Source organism: Colossoma macropomum, unplaced genomic scaffold (assembly GCF_904425465.1).
Source record: "Colossoma macropomum unplaced genomic scaffold, Colossoma_macropomum, whole genome shotgun sequence".
NCBI lineage: Eukaryota > Metazoa > Chordata > Actinopteri > Characiformes > Serrasalmidae > Colossoma > Colossoma macropomum.
In genome coordinates, this window is record NW_023494808.1 from 1,148,679 (window position 1) to 1,171,843 (window position 23,165).

The 23,165-nt window shown below is 40.2% G+C and overlaps 3 protein-coding genes across 4 annotated transcripts in view; 2 read left to right on the forward strand and 1 right to left on the reverse strand.

Moving 5' to 3' along the window:
• Nucleotides 1-1,959: 1,959 nt before the first annotated feature.
• On the reverse strand, nucleotides 1,960-10,592 carry gpank1 (G patch domain and ankyrin repeats 1). Of its 2 annotated transcripts, none has more exons than XM_036557778.1 (5): nucleotides 10,503-10,592; nucleotides 7,281-7,570; nucleotides 4,891-5,174; nucleotides 3,603-3,715; nucleotides 1,960-2,550 (listed from the first exon to the last, which is right to left on the reverse strand). In XM_036557778.1, the coding sequence occupies exons 2-5, from the start codon at nucleotides 7,486-7,488 to the stop codon at nucleotides 2,103-2,105; spliced, it is 1,053 nt and encodes a 350-aa protein (XP_036413671.1). In that variant the 5' UTR covers nucleotides 7,489-7,570; nucleotides 10,503-10,592; the 3' UTR covers nucleotides 1,960-2,102. The 2 variants fall into 2 exon arrangements, with proteins under 2 accessions (XP_036413671.1, XP_036413670.1); XM_036557777.1 differs by having other exon boundaries at nucleotides 10,486-10,588.
• Nucleotides 10,593-11,446: 854 nt separating this feature from the next.
• On the forward strand, nucleotides 11,447-12,977 carry LOC118797688 (zinc finger protein 135-like; the record flags this gene model as incomplete). Its single annotated transcript, XM_036556963.1, has 2 exons — nucleotides 11,447-11,611; nucleotides 12,529-12,977. Coding segments are annotated over exons 1-2 (534 nt in total), but the record flags the coding sequence as incomplete, so codon positions are not given.
• LOC118798243 (zinc finger protein 658B-like) overlaps nucleotides 12,953-23,165 on the forward strand; it is a 28,868-nt gene continuing 18,655 nt past the window's right edge. The window contains exon 1 of the mRNA XM_036557643.1: nucleotides 12,953-13,331. Coding sequence (XP_036413536.1) covers nucleotides 13,002-13,331 — 330 coding nt within the window. The 5' untranslated portion in view covers nucleotides 12,953-13,001. The remainder of the gene's footprint in view (nucleotides 13,332-23,165) is intronic.

Sequence of the window (23,165 nt, forward strand, 5' to 3'; positions counted from 1 at the left end):
AATTAATACTCATAGTTTATTCTGTTACCGTTAAGCTTTATCTTCTTTCTGTAAAGCACTTTGAGCTGCCACCAGTATGAAAAGTGCTATATAAATAAAAACTATAATAATAAAAGTAAAAATAAATAAATAAAAAACAATAATTAGCTTTCTTTTTATGTATAAATTTACAAGTATTTGTATTGGGCAGGTGTTTTGTAAAAATACCATAGCGTTTGTACAGTTCTTGCCCCCTGTGAACTTGATAATTGTCCTAAATCTAATAATTAACAAAGAATTCCTTTGTTATCTGTCAGCATGTTGTGTAAAAGCTGTAAATCTTTTATAATGTTGGATGGGCTCCTCCTCGTCTTCATCCCTGTGTTTCCAATTATGTATGATTATAAAAGCACTAAATCAGAGCACTGCTCCAAGCAAAAGCAATTTGTCCAATCATATCACGGTTCACAAACACTATGAAAGCATTATAAAACAGGCCCTGATAACCGAGGCTGATTAGAAGTGGCTTAGCGTGAGAGGAACTGATTAAACTGGAGACGAGGCATAAAATAAGGCTGTTACACTTTCTCTGATAAACATGTTTACAGACAGAAAACAACAGTACTGTGAATTAGATACAAAATCCTAAATATGACATTTTTCTTGCTTTTTTAAGCCCCACTTAAACCATTTGTGTGGGTTTATGTGTCAAAAACAGTCATAATTCGTTTTTGCACAAGTTTCTAATCTCACTTAGAATTAAACACTGTTGTTATAAGGAGTTTTTGGGCTGAAACACTCCTTATAACTTCAGTGTAAATGGGTGGGACATATCTATATCTATACATATACACACCGATCAGGCATAACATTACCACTGTAAAACTCCACTGTGTCCACTCACTGTCCACTCTATTAGACACTCCTACCTTGTTGGTCCACCTTGTAGATGTGAAGTCAGAGACGATAGCTCATCTGCTGCTGCACAGTTTGTGTTGGTCATCCTCTAGTCCTTCATCAGTGGTCACAGGACGCTGCCCACAGGACGCTGTTGGCTGGATATTTTTGGTTGGTGGACGATTCTCAGTCCAGCAGTGACACTGAGGTGTTTAAAAACTCCAGCAGCACTGCTGTGTCTGATCCACTCAGACCAGCACAACACACACTAACACACCACCACCACGTCAGTGTTACTGCAGTGCTGAGAATGATCCACCACCCAAATAGTACCTGCTCTGTGAGGGTCCATGGGGGTCCTGACCACTGAAGAACAGGGTAAAAGGGGGCTAACAAAGTATCAGAGAAACAGATGGACTACAGTCTGTAACTGTAGAACTACAAAGTGCACCTATATAGTAAGTGGAGCTGATAAAATTATTTATTTATTTTTTTGCTCATTCCTCCTGACAGAACTGCTGTAACTGAGTCAAGTTTGCAGGCCTCTTTGCTCACACATGCTCTTTCAGTTCTGCCCATAATTCTTCTATGAAATTGAGGTCAGGGCTTGGCCACTCCATTACCTTCACTTTGTTATCCTTAAGCCATTTTGCCACAACTCTGTAAGTATTCTTGGGGTCGTTGTCCATTTGGAGGACCCATTTGTGCCCAAGCTTCAGCTTCCTGGCTGATGTCTTGAGATGGTTTCAAAAATTTTCCTTCCTCATAATCCTCATAATCTGTTTTGTGTCCCTAAATATGAGCTGTAATGACTTCAGCCTAAGTGTTTGTAAACTTATGATTTTAACTGTATGTATTATCCTTTTTTTTAAAAACAATCAATTTTATGATTGTGGTTTTATGTTTTGTTCTACACTATTTTTGTCTAATTTGCATGTAAATAAAAGATTTTGGGCTCAAAGTTTATAAGGAAAATAATAATAATAATAATAATATTATCATTAGGAAAAACACTGAACTGCAGCAGGTCTGAAGAGAAAGAGATGCTACAAAAGCATAAAAAACAAAGACGTTCACGTTGTAAACAATTATCTGTTTAATATGTTACAGTAAACCGACACAGAAAACAATTTTTTGTATTTAAAAAAAAACCTACATGTCCCCAAACGTTTGACTGTCACTGTCCTCCTGAGTAAAAACGAAGCCCGAGTCCAGAGCCGGTCAGTTCAGGTGTGGATGTTGAAGGAGCTCCTGAAGTCTCTCTCCCAGTTCTTCTCTCTCTCCTCCCTCCTCTTCATCTCTTTCACAGTGAGTCTCGCCCGTCTCTCTCTCCTCTCCGCTCCCTCTTTACGCTCCGTCCGGCGCACGGCCTGCGGGTCCTTGGCGTCGAAGTGGGTGACCTTTGACTTCTGCGGGGGTCCGTACCCGAGGCCGCGCTGGTCCCTCTTCAGCACGGTGCCGACGGGGTTCTTCCGGCCGGAGTGCGAGGGTCCCAGGCCGCGGTGGGGGTCCCAGCCCGAGCGCAGCATCATCCTGTAGCTGACGCTGGACTCAGAGAGGCAGTAGTGGGGGGCCGTGGGGGGCCGCTTCAGGCTGAACTGGTGCAGAGTGGACGTGGCGTGAGCCTGAGCGCCATCAGTGTAATTCACCTGGCACACCTCACACCAACGAGGACTGCAGGAGAAAAACAAACAAACAAACAAACAAATTACACACCGGGATAATTTATTGGTTGAGAAGCGTTCAAGCCATGAATTCACAGTGTAACATAATAATCTGTGGTCAAGTGCTTCAGTCTTATTACAGTGCTAGCATTTTTACAGAATTAGTCGCACTGTAAACCTGAAATCATTTAAAAGTCAGAGGCGTCGAGTTTTTCACACCACGTCGTACGTCTTTACGTATTAATGTCACACACAGACTCTAAAAGAAGGTCCGGCTCGATGTTTCGGCCTCAAATGATCTGAAAATCAACATCATACTGATGAAGATGTGATGACAATAGTAGATAATTCACTCACATCCTCAGAAGACGCTCCTTCACCAAGTTTAGACTGAGTTCTATTTGAGTTCTCTTTTAGCAGTCAGATTTATCTGGGGGTCTGGAGCACAACCCACATCGCAAAATGTCCCTCCACACATTGCGTGTAATTACATATTTCCACCAGAGAGGGCTCCCAATCCCCAAAACGTACACAGTGCTGATTTAAGAACAGCCTTTATTATTACTTTACACTGCTTAGAAATGGTCTCTCGTCAAGTGAAATGATCTTAAATCTAGTCGATCGATCTAATATTTTCAATTTTGAGATGGTTGTGCACTTATTATGAGATTTTCTAGCTTATTTCCAGACATTATTTACTTGTTGTAGATCATTTTATTTAGTAAAATTCTCTCACTATACTGGCAGATTGTTTTGCTGCCTTCAAGCTCATTTTTACAAGCACAGTTACCTGTGAGATAATTATATTTAATAAAATCACTTTAAAAAGGTCTAGAAATAACGTAAATAATCTTGAATTAAGCTTACAATCTCAACAGGAGAAATATTAGATTTATTGACTATATTTAAGATAATAAAAGATACTATTTCTTGGAGTGAAACTGAATTTTATTTTTGATTTATTTTATTTTGCCTTATGAAAGGCATTTTTTTCTTTTATCACATTCAGGCTAATTTTAAGTTAGTCAGTGATTTAGAACCAAACTCGTTTTCAGCCCTAACCTGGGTGTGATGTCATCAGGAGTGTGAAAGTTGTCTGTGATGCCGAATTGCTCCAGTTCTGTTACGACGTCCTGATGACCCGCCTGGAGAGCGAGCGATCGAGCATCTCTACCCTGAGAGAGAGAGAGAGAGAGAGAGAGAGAGAGAGAGAGAGAACAAAGATATGTTCCAGGCCTTCTTTCATGTGTTAAATCCCAGGGAACCTAAATCTGTGTTTTAGTAGTTAATCTAGCTCTTATGGCCACATCAATATACACACACCAAATATTTGCTATAATTACTTTTCACTGCCCACTAAATGGACGATATACTTGGCAAAAAATTCTCCCCTTTTCCATGTAAACTGGGAGGTCCTACTTGAGCAGTCCCCTCACCAATCACAACGCTGATGTGGACTGTCCTGCACACACAGATGTTTCAAAATTTCTGCATAACTGAGTGTGTGAGATGTAATCAGAGTGATTCAGAGTGGTTTGGCGTGAAATGGTTCAGATGTCTTTACACTGGTGGTGATAGGAACCAGGGGTCGCCATGACTACAACACAAATATAGACATTTTATTTACTATCCAGAACCACCAGTGAACCTACACGAGTCTTCTGAGTTTATATGGAATGTTGATGATGGAAAATAGTGGAAAATCTGAAATAATAAGTTTTCTTTGGGGACTATTTTGCCTCACAGCGCCCTGCATGTATCCCTCCACCATGAATGGAGTTTAAGTTCTCTAAACTATCATAAAACAGTGTCTCAGTCATCAGGCAGTGAATTCATAACCATTTCATGTAGGAACTTTCTGTGAGGGAGCTTTTAGAGGTGGACGTCTGGTTCCTATCACCACCACTGTGAACAGTTCTGACTCGGTAAGTTTATCTAGAACGGAGCGTTTCACACCAAACCACTCTGAACAAGTGTGATTACATCTCAACCACTTAATTATGCAGAAAATTTTTTAAAATCAGTGAATTTCCCCTTTAACAAAACTGAGTTCTGTCTCTCTTTGTTCAAGCCCAAAAAACATACAGAGAGAAGGCTAACCACCAAGCGAAAGCTCAGTTATCTAGCACCTATCTAGCTCACCTGTCTGCTTGTCGTTCGTTTCAACTGCATGGAACAAGTTTTATGAAACAGCCAATCAAAAACGGTGATAACACATCATGTTCTTCATGAAACAACAACAAATACAATATAATATCAGAATATTTCACTGAACACAGACAGTTATGAAGAACCATGGCTCTGTGCCAACACCGTTTCATGGCTCCCACCTGCTTCTGCTGTGACCCACCTGTGTGTCTACGACTCCCACCCAGGCGGCCCCTCTGCTCAGCAGCAGATGGACAGCCTCCCTCTGCCCGGCGTGACTCGCACACATCAGCGGCGTCCAGTAAAACCCGTCGCGGAAGTTTATATCACAGCCGCGGTCCAGCAGCTCTGTCAGCGCCCGCAGGTCTCCGTCCTGAGCGCAGCGCAGCAGCCGGTGACCGTCTCGCTCCGACACGGCATCAGCTCGACCACCGGGGGGCGCCGCACTCCCTCCTGATGACCTTCTGTACGGACCTCCTCCTCGGGCTTTAGAACAGAGGAGAAGGTTCGTTTTAAAGGGCCAAATTCTGTATTTCTCTTCGGTTGTAGTTTTATGTGCCCAAAAAATAATTGAATTTTACAAGATCATTTTCCAAACTCACTTTATCCTGTAGAATTACACAGGCTACTTCTGTTACTGTGCCACCAGTGGAATATTCTGAAACAAACTGCTTTATCTTAACTAGAATTTACTATAATCCAGAGATTACTCTAAACCAGATCAGAGATATCAGAGATTACTCTAAACCAGATCAGAGATATCAGAGATTACACTAAACCAGAGATTACTGTATATCAGAGATTACCGTATGAGATTACACTAAACCAGAGATTACTGTATATCAGAGATTACTCCAAACCAGATTCCTCCAAACCAGAGATTACTGTATATCAGAGATTACACTAAACAGATTACTGTATATCAGAGATTACTCCAAACCAGATTCCTCCAAACCAGAGATTACTGTATATCAGAGATTACTCCAAACCAGATTCCTCCAAACCAGAGATTACTGTATATCAGAGATTACTCCAAACCAGATTCCGCCAAACCAGAGATTACTGTATATCAGAGATTACTCCAAACCAGATTCCCCAAACCAGAGATTACTGTATATCAGAGATTACTGTGCATTACAGATTATGCTAAACCAGAGTTTACTCCAAACCAGAGATTATCATGTATCAGAGATTACTCTAAACCATAGATTACTCCAAACTAGATATTACTGTATATCAGAAATTACACTAAACCATAGATTACTCCAAACCAGAGATTACCTTGTATCAGATTATGCTAAACCAGCGATTACCATGTATCAGAGATTACTCTAAACCAGATAATACTGTGTATCAGATATTACGGTATATCAGAAATTACGCTAAACCAGAGATTACTGTATATCAGAGATTATGCTAAACCAAGATTACACTAAAATATTAAAATACATCTGAGATTAAAATATATCTCTGGTTTAGTGTAATCTCTGATATACAGTCATCTCTGGTTTGGAGTAATCTCTGATATATTTTAATCTCCCAGAGATTACCGTGTATCAGAGATTATGCTAAACCAGAGATTACTCCAAACCAGAGATTACCATGTATCAGAGATTACTCTAAACCAGAGATTACCGTACATCAGAGATTATGCTAAACCAGAACTTTACTCTAAACCAGAGATTACTGTGTATTAAAGATTATGCTAAACCAGTCCAAACCAGAGATTACTGTGTATTAGAGATTACGCTAAACCAGAGTTTACTCCAAACCAGAGATTACCGTGTATTAGAGATTACGCTAAACCAGAGTTTACTCCAAACCAGAGATTACCATGTATCAGAGATTATTCTAAACCAGAGATCACTGTGTATCAGAGATTACGCTAAACTAGAGATTACCATGTATCAGAGATTACTCCAAACCAGATATTACTGTGTATCAGAGATTACGCTAAACTAGAGATTACCATGTATCAGATTACTCCAAACCAAAGATTACCATGTATCAGAGATTATTCTAAACCAGAGATCACTGTGCATCAGAGATTACGCTAAATGAGACATTACATTATATTAGAGATTACTTTAAACCAGATTTTTTTTCTAGATATTAGTATACACTAGATATTATTCTAAACCTCAGATTACTCTGATTACTCTAAACAAAAATCTGAATTTACTCTAAAGTGTGTGGCAATGCTGCCCCCACCAGGACAGTCCAGAGTTCTGCAGGGTGAATAATATGTCTATGGCAGGAACGTCTGATTTTGTTATGTAAATTTCTGTGTTAAGAGTGAAGTGCACTGTGCAGAACTGTGTGGAACTGTTTTCCTTCTTCTTCTCTGTATGTTGTAAATGTGTTGATGTGTTCACACCAGCTGTCCTTTAGACTGCAGCAACCAATAAAGATGCTCCAAAGTGACGCAGAGTAAGTTCTCGTTCCATTACGGTTCATTAAAAGGTAAGAACGTGTTCTCTTCGTTCAGCAGTGCTGCCATTTCTGGAGATATTTCGTTCCAGCAGTGAGGACATTTCAGAAAGTAACTGAAAGGCCACATTGGTGGTTTAGTTAAAGTTTAAGGTCACTCACTCCGTCCTCTTCTCCGTCGTCTCTCCCTCCTGTCCTCTTTCTTCTCCTTCTGTCCATTCGCACGCTCTTCTCCAAGCAGACTCTGGTAGAAGTCTCTGGCCTCTTCTCCGGTCAGCGCAGCTCCACCTCTCTGCTCCTTCGCCTTTTCTCCCTCCGTCCAGCGCCGGTCCTCCTCTTTCGCTCGGGTGAAGAAGCCCAAGACGCTCATGACTGGATCAGAACTGGAGCATCTCCTAATCTGTTTTCATCACTGTTACTCCACTCGGGCTTTTCAGCTGTACAGACAAAAACTGACAGGGAGAGAGCGGAGGTCAAACAGAGGACACACCCACCACACAGCATCAGATCAGGGATACACCGATACGGGAGGCCTGGGTCAAAGCTGACATCTGACATTTTACAGAACCATCACTGTTCAGAGTTTCTAAAGTTTATAATGTGTTTCATTCAGTGAAGAAAACAGAAAGACCAGTGCAGTTAAATAACACCACACACTGGGTGAGACACTCCACACTCCATCCTTCAGTATCCACTATGAATTATTCAGTATTCACAACAAACTATTTGGTATCTACTATGAATTATTCAGTACCTACAATGAATTATTCAGTATCCACTATGAATTATTCAGTATCCACTATGAATTATTCAGTATCCACTATGAATTAATCAGTATCTACTATGAATTATTCAGTAACTACTATGAATTATTCTGTATCTACTATGAATTATTCAGTATCTACTATGAATTATTCAGTATTCACAACAAACTATTTGGTATCTACTATGAATTATTCAGTACCTACAATGAATTATTCAGTATCCACTATGATTTATTCAGTATCCACTATGAGTTATTCAGTATCCACTATGAGTTATTCAGTATCCGCTATAAACTATTTGGTATCTACTATTAATTATTCATTATTCACTGTAAATTATTCAGTATTTACTATAGGTTATTTGGTATTTACTATGAATTTACCTTAAATTAGAGATCACACTAAACCAGACATTCTCAGTAATCTTTACTTTAGTGTAATCTCTAGTTTAAAGTAAATACTATTTTAATCTCTGATTTAAAGTGAATTCTGGTTTAGTGTAATCTGTACTTTGGTGCAATCTCTGAGTTAATCTCTGGTTTCAGGTAAATTCTATTTTAATCTCTGATTTAAAGTAAGTTCCGGTCTAGTGTCATCTCTACTTTAATCTCTAGTTTAGTGTAACCTCTGAGTTAACCTCTGGTTTAAAGTAAACTCTAGTTTTCTGTAATCTCTAGTTTAGTCTAATCTCTGATTTACAGTTATTACTGAGTAATAATCTCTAGTTTAGTCTAATCTCTGATTTACAGTTATTACTGAGTAATAATCTCTAGTTTAGTCTAATCTCTGATTTACAGTTATTTCTGAGGTAGAGTAATCTCTGGTTTAGAGTAAATTTTAATTTAATCTCTGATTTAAAGTAAATTCTGATTTAGTGTAATCTCTGATTTAAAGTAAATTCTGATTTAGTGTAATCTCTGATTTGGAGTAATTTCTGAGTTAAATCTCTTATTTAAAGTAATCTGACAGTACAAATCTTAACTAATAACACATTTTCTGCAGTGTAATCCAGGAAGATGAAGCCCCAGTTTTCACACCTGATAAATGTTTATGTATCATCACCAGATATGAGATATTACAAATATCATATACCCACAGTCTTAAAAATGGTTCTTCACGAGCTCTTCAGTAAAGGGAACTGTATTAGAACTATGAGTTCTACATAGAACCACTTCACGCTTGCATGGTGAAATGGTTCTCCAGATTGATGGAGAACGTGTTGTACGTGGTTATACAAGCTTATCATCGTAATAATAGAAGAACCCTTTATAGAAGGGTTCTATTGTCAACCTATATAGAACCTATACAACATAAACAACTAATTCTACACAAGTTCTACACAGATTCTCCACAGTTCTACACAGTCTGAAGAACCATTTCACCATGCAAAGAACCATTTAAGAACGCAAACGGCTCTTTGAGTGTTAGAACTGAGTTCTACACAGAACCACTTCACGCTTGCATGGTGAAATGGTTCTCCAGATTGATGGAGAACGTGTTGTACGTGGTTATACAAGCTTATCATCGTAATAATAGAAGGACTCTTTATAGAAGGGTTCTATTGTCAACCTATATAGACCCTATACAACATAAACAATTCTACACAGATTCTACACAGTTCTACACAGTCTGAAGAACCATTTCACCACACAAAGAACCATTTAAGAACGCAAACGGCTCTTTGAGTGTTAGAACTGAGTTCTACACAGAACCACTTCACGCTTGCATGGTGAAATGGTTCTCCAGATTGATGGAGAACGTGTTGTACGTGGTTATACAAGCTTATCATCGTAATAATAGAAGGACTCTTTATAGAAGGGTTCTATTGTCAACCTATATAGACCCTATACAACATAAACAATTCTACACAGATTCTACACAGTTCTACACAGTCTGAAGAACCATTTCACCACACAAAGAACCATTTAAGAACGCAAACGGCTCTTTGAGTGTTAGAACTGAGTTCTACACAGAACCACTTCACGCTTGCATGGTGAAATGGTTCTCCAGATTGATGGAGAACGTGTTGTACGTGGTTATACAAGCTTATCATCGTAATAGTAGAAGAACCCTTTATAGAAGGGTTCTATTGTCAACCTATATAGACCCTATACAACATAAACAATTCTACACAGATCTACACAGTCTGAAGAACCATTTCACCATGCAAAGAACCATTTAAGAACGCAAACGACTCTTTGAGTGTTCATGGTTCTACACAGAATATCTGTTTCCTAGAGAACCCTTTAAGAACCGTCTTTTTAAGAGCACACAGCTCCCATATGAGTGCAGCCCTACAGCACATTTCTAAAATAATCACCCAAACTGGAGATTAAAGAGGAACAGGGCTTTTTCTGGCAGAAGGGATGAAACGGTGTGAAGATTAAACCTATAAAAATCCAGAAAGTGACTAATTTCTCTAAATTTGATCTGAAACCTTCAGAATCAGTCAGCAGTTTGTTTTCTTCAGCTCTCAGCGCAGATAAACACATTACCGGCCCAATTCAACGGGGTTTTCACTCTCTAACCGCTACTTTAGAGTCTCCTTAACGCGCTGGAGTGATTTACAGTAACAGAGGGTAAATTAGGAGTTAAATACTCACCTGGTTTAAATGTTTACCTGCTGGAAGATTGTTTAGGATCCATCGCAGTCGGTCTTCTTCACTGCGTGGTAAAGTCGTACAGACGGGCTCACTGCTCCGCCTACAGGCTGGAAACGGAATAAAAAGGCAAAAAATATATAAACGCGAAATATATGTAAAGAAAAAGAAAAGAAAAGAAAAAATAAGAAAAAAGAAATATATCATTTGAATGGTTAAAGGGAAACGCCACTAATTTTCCAAAAATGTTTATATTAATAGATGGTTAAGATGTAAACAGGGTCGTTCAGAGTGGTTTGGTGTGAAACGCTCTGTTCTAGAGAAACTTACCGGGTCAGAACTGTTCACAGTGGTGGTGATAGGAACCAGACGTCCACCTCTAAAAGCTCCCTCACAGAAAGTTCCTACATGAAATGGTTATGAATTCACTGCCTGATGACTGAGACACTGTTTTATGATAGTTTAGAGAACTTAAACTCCATTCATGGTGGAGGGATACATGCAGGGCGCTGTGAGGCAAAATATTGGTTTATTGGTTTACATTAGCATCATTTAACTGATAAGATGGACAAGTTATGCTTTAAGAGGGTGAAAAAGACCAAAGTAGTGTCTAATTGACCAATAGCAAAGGCTATTCACCAGCTTCTTGTCCGAATTTTCTTGTTCCACCTTAAACGAGGCAGCAGTTTAACTACATGCTTCAGTTTACACTCCCTAAAAATCGTATGGAATTGGTTTATTTTTGATAAACATCAAATATCACCTTGATGAAACAAAGTGCTTTAATCTCAGTTTTAATGTTCAAACATTGTAGAGCTCAGAAACAGCAGAGAACGAGTGCAGAACAGCGCCCCCTGTCGTATTCCATCCTCAATGCTCCTCAGTGCTCCTCACTCCAGCCCAGTAGGTGGCGGCAGTGCACCAAACATCTGGGTCGCCCAGCTCCATTAACAGAAGGAGAGGAGCTGCAGAGGCGCTGATCGGTCAGTAGATCCTCACCTGGAGAGTCCAGCACTGAGAGACCTACAGAGGACAGACCAGAAGATGAGCAGCGTTAAGGAGGAGTGTGAGGATATCAGTGTGATGGAAGCGACTGGACTGAAGACTGAAGACCAGCAGATGGACAAAGGTCAGTGTGGACTGTGTGAGGATGATGAGATAGATGAGCAGATGGATGATAAACAGAAGATCCATCAGGATATACTGGAGAGTCATTGTTCCACATTAATATGATTCTCTCAGATACAGAAACACTCAGTTCAGATGTGTGTTAATATAATCAAATGCATAAAAAGTGGACTTTAAGTGTTTAAAGGTCACCAAACACTTTCACTTTTGACAAGTACTAATTTTTGTAGGTATGCAAAGCAATATGTGGCCTATATATTACAGATGCTTTCTAAAAAGATATTAATTAAGGTATAAATAATGCCATGAATAACTTCTTCTAATTGTTACTATTTCATGCCATTATTACTATTACTGCTCTCATAACCCCATAAGTATTCCAAGTGTCTTGCTTACCAGAACCAAATGCAGCCTTATTAGTCTCCAAAATAATCCCATAGTTCTACACCATCCAGACCTAAAGCAGCTTTATTAATCTCCAAAATAATCCCATAGTTGTACACCAACCAGACCTAAAACAGTTTATTAATCTCCAAAATAATCCCATAGTTCTTCACTGACAAGACTTAAATGTGGCTTTATTAATCTCCAAAATAATCCCATAGTTCTACACCAACCAGACCTAAACGCAGTTTTATTAATCTCCAAAATAATCCCATAGTTCTACACCAAAACACAGCTTTATTAATCTCTAGAATAATCCCAATTCTACATCAACCAAACCTAAACGCTGCCCTATTAATCTCCAAAATAGTCCCATAGTTCTACACCGACCAGACCTAAACTCAGCTTTATCAATATCCAGAATAATCCCACAGATATACACCAACCAAGTTTGATCTGTTATTAATATATGAATGCATGAATGCAGTGACTTTATGAATACAGTGACTTGCTTTCCCATGTTTTCCATTACAGAGGACTTTTTACAAGAAGACATCAAAGAGGAGCACGAACTGGAAGTGAAGCCGCTTCAAGAAGATTCCAGCTCACAGGAATGTCTTGAAAACTCTGAGCCTGGAATCAGCTTCAGTGACTCGTCCCACCCGAGAATTCATACCGGAGAGGAACTGTTCACATGTTCACAGTGTGGGGAGAGTTTCAGCTACGAGAGATCTCTGAAACGCCACCTGGACGTCCATGAAGGAAAGAGACCTCATCAGTGCTCTCAGTGCGAGTGGAGCTTCAAGAGCGTATCACATTTAAGAGAACATAAGAAGACTCACATGGTGGAAAAGCCGTTCGCCTGCTCCCAGTGTGGATGCAGCTTCAAGCGTTTACCAGATTTACGACGTCACGAAAGGACTCATCTTGGAGATACAGGAGAGAAACCGTTCTCCTGCTCTCAGTGTGGAAAGAGTTACCCGGTTTCAAGCCAACTGAAAGCCCACATGATGATCCACACAGGTCCAAAGCCATATTCATGCTCTGAGTGCGGAAAGGGGTTTTTAATCCCAAGCAAACTCAAAGCCCACACAATGACTCATACCGGAGAAAAGCCATTCACCTGCTCAGAGTGCGGAAAAGGTTTTTCGAGATCGGCCAACCTTAAAATCCACATGCTGATTCATAGCGGAGAAAAGCCATTTGGCTGTTCTGAGTGCGGAAAAAGCTTCTCATCGTTCAGCAACCTTAAAACCCACATGATAACTCACACTGGAGAGAAGCGCTTCACCTGCTCTCTGTGTGGAAAGAAGTTTTCCAGATTATCCAACTACACCGTCCACATGAGGATTCATACAGGAGAAAAACCTTTCTACTGCCACCTGTGTGGAAAAAGCTTTCGGCAGATAGATCATCTAAAGAAACACCAGGAGAGCGTCCATGAAAGAGTTTAAGCTTGTAAATCAAAATATTAAACTTACTTAAAAAGAGAACTGGAAAATTGACAGAGAATTGAGAATTAACAGTAATGGTAACATAACTGGACATAATCAATGGGCTTCGTTTGCTCATATCTTCCTAAGTCTGTTCTTAAATGTGTTCTTGAGAAAGGTCCTAGGAAAAAGTCAGCACAGAACTGTTCTCACCTTTGTGCTCTTGATTGTGTGTAGATTCTGTTCTTACCTAAGAGCAAATGTCAAATAAGAAAACACTGGTGAATGTCAGAATCTTTGTGGGTTTTAAGAAGAAATTTCTTCTTAAGAACGGTTGGTGAATGAGGCTCACTGTTTTCTCCACACCTTCATACTACCTCCACCATGTATAAACGTTGGTGTGATGTTCCTGTTGTAAAATACAGAACTTCCAGTACCTGACCCAGTCTAGGGTCCTGGTTTTAAGCAGGGAGATAGAGCAGCCCATTGTAGGGCCCAGTCTAGACTGGGTCAGGCCATAACAGACAAATGGGAGTGGGCTCTCCCCAGACCTGCTGCCAGACCAGACCACGAAATGTAGTTATGTTATAGGTGAAGTTTGGGGGAAGGAACATGCTTGATACCCCTCCTTCTTCCAGTCTAACAGCCTATACATTCACATCCTTACCCTCCGTTCCTGTGACGAAGTGTTCGCAATCCCCACCACCACCCCATCTCCTCCCTGTTCCTCAGTCCTACATCAGTCCGACTACAGCTGTAAGGGGAGGTCTGGGTTTCTAGCTACAGGCAGAAGCTGCCCAGAGCTCCAACCCAGGTTCTCAGAGTTCTCCCCCCTCCCTCAATCAGTCTTCCCTCAAACTACCACCACCATGTTGAAGGCATGGTCTGAACTCACAAAATGTAGTTATGTTATAACTGAAGTTTGGGGGGGAGGAGCATGGCTGAAACCCCTCCTTCTTCCAACCTAACACCCTATCAGTTCACATCCTCACCATTCCCTTGATGAAGGATTCACAACCCCCCCCATCTCCTCCCTGTTCCTCAGTCCTACACCAGTCCTACTACAGCTATGAAGGGGGGATCCTGTGTTCTAGCTACAGGCAGAAGCTGCCCAAACCTCCAGCCCAAGTTCTCAGAGTTCTCCCCCCTCTGTCAATCGGTCTTCCCTTATACTACCACCACCATGTTGAAGGCATGGTCTGAACCTCACAAACACCATTTAGACCAGGTTAATTTTCTTCAAAAGCTCAATAGCAAGGCATGATGGCTTGAGCATATGCCAAAATAATAAACAGAACAATTAAGGGCTTTACATAAAACTAACAAAATCAAACAAAAATACAAAGGGCTGCTCTATCTCCCTGCTTAAAACCAGGAGAAAAGCTAACCAAAACCAAAGGCACTTGTCCCCTACTTACCAAATGGTCACAGAGTCCAGGAAAGCTTTCACAAATTTAACAATCGAAGCAAAGCGAGACAGAGTGCAGTGAAGTAAAGATTGCCCAGTTGGCCTGGACAGTAGGCCTAGGAGATATCTAGAAATAATTAGCAAGATATGTTACTGTAAACATGTTTATGAGCTTCTTCTGCTGCAGATTCACACTGACTTGCATGCTAACAGCGCTCCCTGCTGGAGACACTTCAGACAAAGGATTTTCAAAGCTGTGCCAGTGCGTTTTCTATGTTATAAACAAGGCGTTTTCCATTGTTACAGAAACGTTTTCATAATTCTGCACGCCAACTGCAGACGAAGATCAGAGGAACTTTCTCTCTAGGTTAGAGCTAATTTAGCTACTCTGTGGTAATGGTAACTTTCAGTCATTTTAGCTTTTTTTTACTGCAGAGTCACTTTGAGGTGAGTTGAAGCTCCAAAGCATGTCGACATTCATTTTAATTTCCATTCACATAAGGCAAATTAAGGGGAATCTGTGCAGTAAAGGCAGCATTACAGTGTGCAGCAGAAAGAGATAACAGGCAGTTCCTTGACATTACATTACCCAGTCGACCAGGCCTGCTGGACACGTGTACTTCCAGGTCACGTCAGAGGGGAGGGAGCCCTGAACGTCTCCCAAGATGGTGGCTTGGCGACCTCATATACAGGAAGGCACCCTCGTGTGGCCAATCACAGACCTGCACATAATAGAACAGATAGAACACACAAAATGGCCACAAACAGATAGAAAGAAAGGCTATACAACCTGTATACTTCCACTCACTGGCCACTTTATTAGAATCACCTACCACACGGCGGGTATTTCTAATAAAGTGGCCAGTGAGTGGAAGTACAAGACGGGTGTTCCTAATAACTGGAATTCAATTCATGGATTAAATTAAATTTGGTTCATTGTTACTCAGATTTATGTACTTAGCTACAGATTACTTGAGTAGCTAAAGGGATGGTTACTCTTTCACATGGGCGATTCGCATGCTAGATAACTTTGCTGTCCTTAAATAGTCATTAAAAATTGTGTTGGTGAAATTTCCCACCGAAATGGTTGCAGCCATCAGAATGCGATGAATTGCACTGTTTTCACGTCACTTGAGCTCTTTAAAGTAAAACAATTCAATTTAAAACGGAAATGCTGAATGTATGTCATAATTGAATACAAGCCACTTTTAAATGTAAAGTCATGGCAATTACTTTCCACTGTCCAGCACTATAAACAACACTGAATCAGTTTAATTTTAGTATGTTTTCTGCATGTTACTGTTTAAACACAATCTCTGATTTCACTGCATTTCACTGTTCTGGCTGCATTGAGGCATATACATTTCAAGTGAAATCAATGAAGTAGAGCTTTTCCACATGTCAGCTGTGGAAAAGTGATGTGTGCATTGCATTCCACTGTTTATTTCAGTGAGAAAATTTGTTTAAATAACTGCACGGTGTAAAGCAGTATAGTTTTACACCATGCAGTATAACACCTCTCCCTTCAGTGCTCCTTTAGAAGCTCCGCCCCCAAATTCATGGACATACATGGCCAAGGCAAACGACACTGGAACAAAACTATACTGACCTGTTGTTTCTGTGAAACAGCAAAATAAGTTAATGTTTCCCATCTGTCCAGCAGAAACAGAGCAGCCTCCTCATCCCTTTTCATGCCTCTTAACTCTCCACGAAGCTAAAGTCAGATTCTCATTTGCCAGCGTCTTATTCAGGTTTTCCCGTCCCACCTTAAATGGTGCAGCAGTTACATTCCGGCGCCTCAGGTTCTTGTTTGAATTTTTTTTTGTTCCATCTTAAATATTGCAGCAGTTACATCCCAGCACCTCCGCTTTACCACCATCTAAGGTGGAACTGGAAAATGTGAATAGGAAGCCGAGCTAACCTACACTCAGAGGTCTCTCCACCGCTGAAATGCTCTTGCCTGATCTAAGATCTTCTTGTTTTTCAGAAGTTCTCCTCTTTGCAGCTTCTTGATGATGTGTAGAGTTCTCCCTTACTCCCTGTCCTGTGCCTGAGCGCCCCCTGTTCTTGATTGGTTGGAATAGTGCTGTGTTGTTTGGTCTGAGACATTCTTTTATTTCCCATTTACAGAGGCAGGGCTGAGGACCCACACCGGATTATTTTTCAGCATGCACACAGAACGGACCGAATTGGATTGAAATCTTGTACTGCACCTTTAGTGAGCTAATATTTAGTAATAAACTCTTCTTTTTGGATGTGTGAGTTGGTGGAGGATTCTAGAATTTTCTGGCTCCACCTTAAATGATGCAGCAGTTACATTCTGGCACCTGAGCTTCTTGTTCGAAGTTTTCCGTTCCACCTTAAATGGTGTGGCAGTTACATTCTGGTACCTCAGCTTCTTGTTAGAATGTTTCTGTTCCACCTTAAATGGTGTGGCAGTTACATTCTGGTACCTTAGCTTCTTGTTCGAATTTTCCTGTTCCACCTTAAATGGTGCAGCAGTTACATTGTGGTGCCTCATCTTCTTGTTGGAATTTTCCTGGTCAGTTTAAAACAAAAACTGTTTTTTCCATTTAAAAAATGTCATTTTCATTGAAGTTCAGTCTAATATCTCTGTCTGATAGACGACCAATAAACTGATGTTTTAATTTGTAGTTATGTGTCTTCACTATTATTCTTATTATGATTATTTATATTATTATTAATATTCTATGCCACTTTCTGAGTTCTTGAAATAGCATAATTCTGGAAAGTATCTTGCATAAACTGCTGCTCTGTGATGATACTGAATGCAGTAAAGCAGCAATGTTGACTGCCCCAAATGACGTGCCTGGGTGAACTCAACGCAGCATCTAGGTATCTATATCCATGAATAAATCTGCCAGGAGCTGAGATAAAGATGTCAGTAAGCTAACTAACTGAGGTAAATCTGCCAGGAGCTGAGATAAAGATGTCAGTAAGCTAACTGAGGTAAATCTGCCAGTAGCTGAGATAAAGATGTCAGTGAGCTAACTAACTGAGGTAAATCTGTCAGTAGCTGAGATAAAGATGTCAGTGAGCTAACTAACTGAGGTAAATCTGTCTGTAGCTGACATAAAGATGTCAGTGAGCTAACTAACTGAGGTAAATCTTCCAGGAGCTGAGATAAAGATGTCATTAAGACAACTCACTGAGGTAAATCTGCCAGTAGCTGAGATAAAGATGTTATTAAGCTATAACTGAGGTAAATCTTCCAGGAGCTGAGATAAAGATGTCATTAAGACAACTCACTGAGGTAAATCTGCCAGTAGCTGAGATAAAGATGTTATTAAGCTATAACTGAGGTAAATCTGCCAGGAGCTGAGATAAAGATGTCATTAAGCTATAACTGAGGTAAATCTGCCAGTAAGCTAATGCCGGCCTTAGACCAAACGACTTTTCAAGCGATTTCACTGTCGCAGACAAATATCCATGTCGGAATAAAATCATGTCTTGTTAGAATCGCGTCGTGCTTGCGTCATCTCGATCGTTTGGTATAAGGTGGTCAAGATGGTGGTCTTAAGTCAGTGTTTTTCTCGTCTTGACGCTGCGACAAAATGAACCGTGTTTAATATTACCGTAAGTTTTAAGTCTTGGCTCATGCAAACAGTGACGCGCCCGAAATTTCTGTAAAAAACGGAAAATCTGCTCCACTTCAATACAATAATCATACTAAGTTAAAATGTAAACTGACTGCTTTAATATTTCAGGTTCACTGTAACACGTAAGGAAATGTGCAGAGGACTTTAAGGGCGTTTTCACACTTGGGCCGTTTCAGTGTCTGAAGTGGACTCAGACCGCTGAGTCATGGTTTCTTTTGCATATGTGAACATGCCACCTCTGACCCCCCTAAACGGCCCCAAAAACGAACGTTCGTTTGTAGTTTGTTTTGTGGTTCGATTAATTTTTGCACTGTGAAAACAAAATGGCCCCAGTCCGCTTTAGCTTTGCTTTATGGTGAAGACCTCGATGCTCGCCGTACACACAGCCACAGTCTTCAGCACTTCAGCAGGTAAACAGACCCAGGATCATTTATACGGTTCTACTCAGGATAAAGTCTGTTCGTGGTCTGAGACAGACAGCAGGGCTGACTTATTAAAGCAATCAGATGTGAGAACTCGGTTCGGTTCTTTTAAAACGAACTATATGTGAAAACACTGTAAGAATGCCATTACTGAAGAATCATCAATGTTTTGTTCTGTTTTTTTTTTTTTCTGTTTTCTGTTACAGTCGTTACCGCGACCCAGAAGGATAAGCAGTTTAGATGATGGATGGATGGATGTTACAGTCGTTTCTTATTTTGTTTGTTTGTTTCTAATGGTTTACCCCAGTTAGCAAAATTTATCTGGCCCACTTGTGGGCCACATCCTTGGTTGAGTTCTGGCCCAATTCTGGCTGGGTCCCCGGCCCAGATCTGGCCCATATACTGTAAAATGAGAAAAACTAATGGATGCGGCCCAGACGAGGCCCACACACTATAAAATTAGTATAACTAATGGATGCTCTGGCCCATATACTGTAAAGTGAGTACAACTAACAGATGTGGCCCAGATCTGGCCCACATACTGTAAAGTGAGTAGAACCAAGGGATCTGGCCCAGCTCTGGCCCGTGTACTGTAATGTGTGCAAGTTTAATGGATCTGGCCCAGCTCTGGCCCATGTACTGTAATGTGTGCAAGTTTAATGGATGTGGCCCAGCTCTGGCCCACATACTGTAAATTGAGTAGAACCAAGGGATCTGGCCCAGCTCTGGCCCATGTACTGTAATGTGTGCAAGTTTAATGGCTGTGGTCCAGATCTGGCTCATATATGGCACACAGTTACGACTGACTACCCACCTTCATCCCCGGCCCGGAAGTGGCCTTGCAGGATGCCACACTCATTTATTGCAGAACATGCAAAATATTAGTAATAATTCTTCCTAATAATCGATAAGTGTTGACAAAAGCCATTTCAGAATGAAAACTCCATGTTGATTTTGGTTAAATAAATAAAAACAGAAAGCTTCACCTTTATGACAGGTCATTATCTGCAGTCTTTGTGTGTACATCTTCAAGGACATATACTGCTGGTCGTTCCGCAGACCATCTGCCTTTTGTCAAAGAGTATAATATTTTCCACATTCATAAATACATTTCTAACAATATTTCTGCATTCATTCTAAACAGTGGCGGATGAGCCAAGTGGAGAGGCCACTGAAATAGAGGCTACATCTTACATCTTCCTTGGAGCACTGTTTCAGTGGGTTTAGAATGTAATTTCTCAGACATTTTATTTTAGATCAACGATGACAAAAATGTCTGAAAAATTATACTTTATAATTATAATATTATAAGCAGTCTGTGGAATGAAAACAGTTACATGTCTCTAAAACATAGGTGTCAACCCATTCAGTATGTCTTTATAAAATACGTACAAGCCAACTGTGTATGTCACACTGTTTTGCAATTTAACTTGATCAACAGCTACTTTTTCTGATTCTGTATGCAATAATTACTAAAGTTTTTTTTAGTACACAAATACAAAACTGGATAATCTGCTGTATCACTAATGATTTAAAATGCATGATTTTATTCTATATTATGTTAAACATGGACCCTTTCTGGGATTTACACTGGATCCCACTTCAGTAAGAGGTGGGTTTAGAAATTGGCTCCATCATGAGCTTATGTGGGTATATTATGATCATTTTGCTTCGTTTTGCATACATTAATTTTTACCAGTGGAGAATCCCTTAAACAAAACAAAAAGCAAAAACATTTAGCATGTATTCAGACTGTTTATTGTGTATGACAATTATAAACATTTTTAAAGTAGAAAAAATACTGATGCACAAAAGCAAACACACAAAGGCTACTGAATACACAAGATAAAACAAGCAATGTATGTTTTTTGTTAATTACATAACCTATAGTAACATAATAAATAATCTAAGTTTGAAGTGATTTGTTGTTCAAAAATATATTTAAAATACTAGACAATGACAGTTATTCAGTGACCTTAATGATAATAATAATAATAATAATAATAAGTTTTCAAAATACTTGTTCTAATGTAAAAACTTACCATTTATAAACATTCATAAAATTCCACATCGGTCAAAACCTGTCCACTTCCTGATGCCTGAGGAAAGAGGAAAAGCATTCAGCTATCAGTTACTTCTTTAACAGATTTCCAGATAAGTTTTTTGTGTTACACTGTACAACAAATCCCTTTAACTGACAATCTGGAGCAACACCACAATCAGCATTTCCAACAGTCCGCTCTGCAGACTGAATGAGCTCTGTCTCTGGAAGTGGTTCCACTGTAAACAGTCACAGAGCTCCAATAACAGGTCGTCTGGAACAGAGGGTTTTACTTTAGAAACTGAATAATGAGGCAAGAACTCCACAACTGCAAGATCTGTAATCAACAAGAAAGGTTTTGTTCTAATAAACATTAAGAAACCCATAATCAATAATGAGCTACTTACAGATCAAACTAACGTAAAAGCACTCCTGATAGTGAACCCTCATATGAACCAGGAAATATCCCCTCAGGTGAACAACCACAGCACCTGTTTTAAACTGTTTTCTTCTAGTTTTACTGACTCACACAGAAGGGTGATGTGTGCACATAAGAGGACTTAACACTGCTGTCAAGACAACGCGCTAGCTCTGAGCTAACCCGCTAACCACGAGCTAACGTTAGTTAACTACTCTGAACATTTAACTAAAAGGAATAAATTAACATTATTCACGACGAATTAGCAACGAAGAATAATGTAACTAAACCTTGAACTGATTGACCATTTCATTAATCTAGCTAGCCTGTGCTTTTCCAGTGTTAGCTATAGTTATAACTTTTCATTTTCCATACTGGAACAATAAATCGAAATAGTTAATCTCACTGAACTAAACTTGCACGTCACAAATGATGTTAGCGTATGTACATGTGATTTTAAAGTATATTACTTACCCTCTTTGTCTTCTCTTCAGCCCTGGCTGCTGGCTTGTCCATTTGAAAATGATAAACTTGAGGGGGTGGAAATTTGTTAAATGAGGGTTTTAACCCTTACAGCGAGTGTCAGCTGTTTTCTGTAACTTCAGTAATGGGCCACTTATGACATGCAAGACTTGGGCCAAAAGTACTGAGACGCAAATCAACGAGCATTGGTCTGCCACAGCATTAAGGTGCGGCCCTCTTCCTTTATCCATACTGTTGGGCCACAACATTTATGCCAGAATTGGCCCTTAAAAGTAGATATGAGTTAAAACCATACACAGCTGTTCAGCATCTGGCCCAATGCTGGCCCACATGCCTAACATTCACCCTGAAGTCAAACAACACTTGCGTATGTAAGCCAGAATCGGCCCAGAAAGGTCTGCTATTGCATTGGACCACTTATGACATGCCAGACTTGGGCCAAAAGTACTGAGGTGTAAATCAACCGAGCACGAAACTCCCGCAACTTAATTGTGCTGTGGCCCTTTTCCATCAACCACATTGTTGGGCCACAACACACATACCAGAATTGGCCCTTAAACGTAAGTATGAGTCAAAACCTTACACAGCTGTCCAGCATCTGGCCCAGTTGTGGCCCACATGCCTAATATCTATCCGGAACTCAACGAACACTCGCAGATGTGAGCCAGAATCGGCCCAGAACTGTGTGCTATCTGGGACTTCATGACACCTAATCAACAATGCTGAATCACTGCATGTTGTGTTGATGTGTAAATCTTCATATCAAATTTAAAAAGTAACTGCACATTTTTCAGGTTAATTAAAGATTCTGGGTGATGATCTGCCAGAGTATACAGTTCTACAGTGAACTGAGCCCCAGATCTTTACACACCCAGCCAACATATCTTCCCATCTGTATCACTACAGAGTGGAAGGAGAAGTTTTTATCTGCTTGTGAATTACCACCAGGTGCATGATGGGGAACAATCTCAAAAATCTAGTTGCAGTCTTGTAAATAGTGAGACTGCAAGATTCCTACCCAGACAACAAATGTACACTGCGCCTGATTAGGGCCAAATGTAGTGCTGCATCCGGTCCGGATCCGCAAAGCAGAGCTGGCCCGGTGTCTTTTTGCACAACGGCCCAATACTGGAACTGATCTCTTTTACGGATCTGCGCCAAAACAGATTAAAAACTGGCCCAGATGAGCAAAGAACAGCGTTACATCTGGCCCTGAATTGGCGCAGGTCTGAATATTATCTTCATATCTGGCCCAAATGTGGCACAGACCCAGTTCAGAAGAGGTCCAAGCTCAAGTTGATATAAGCAGCTGTCTCTGGAACGGATCCGGCCCTGACTTGTTGCAT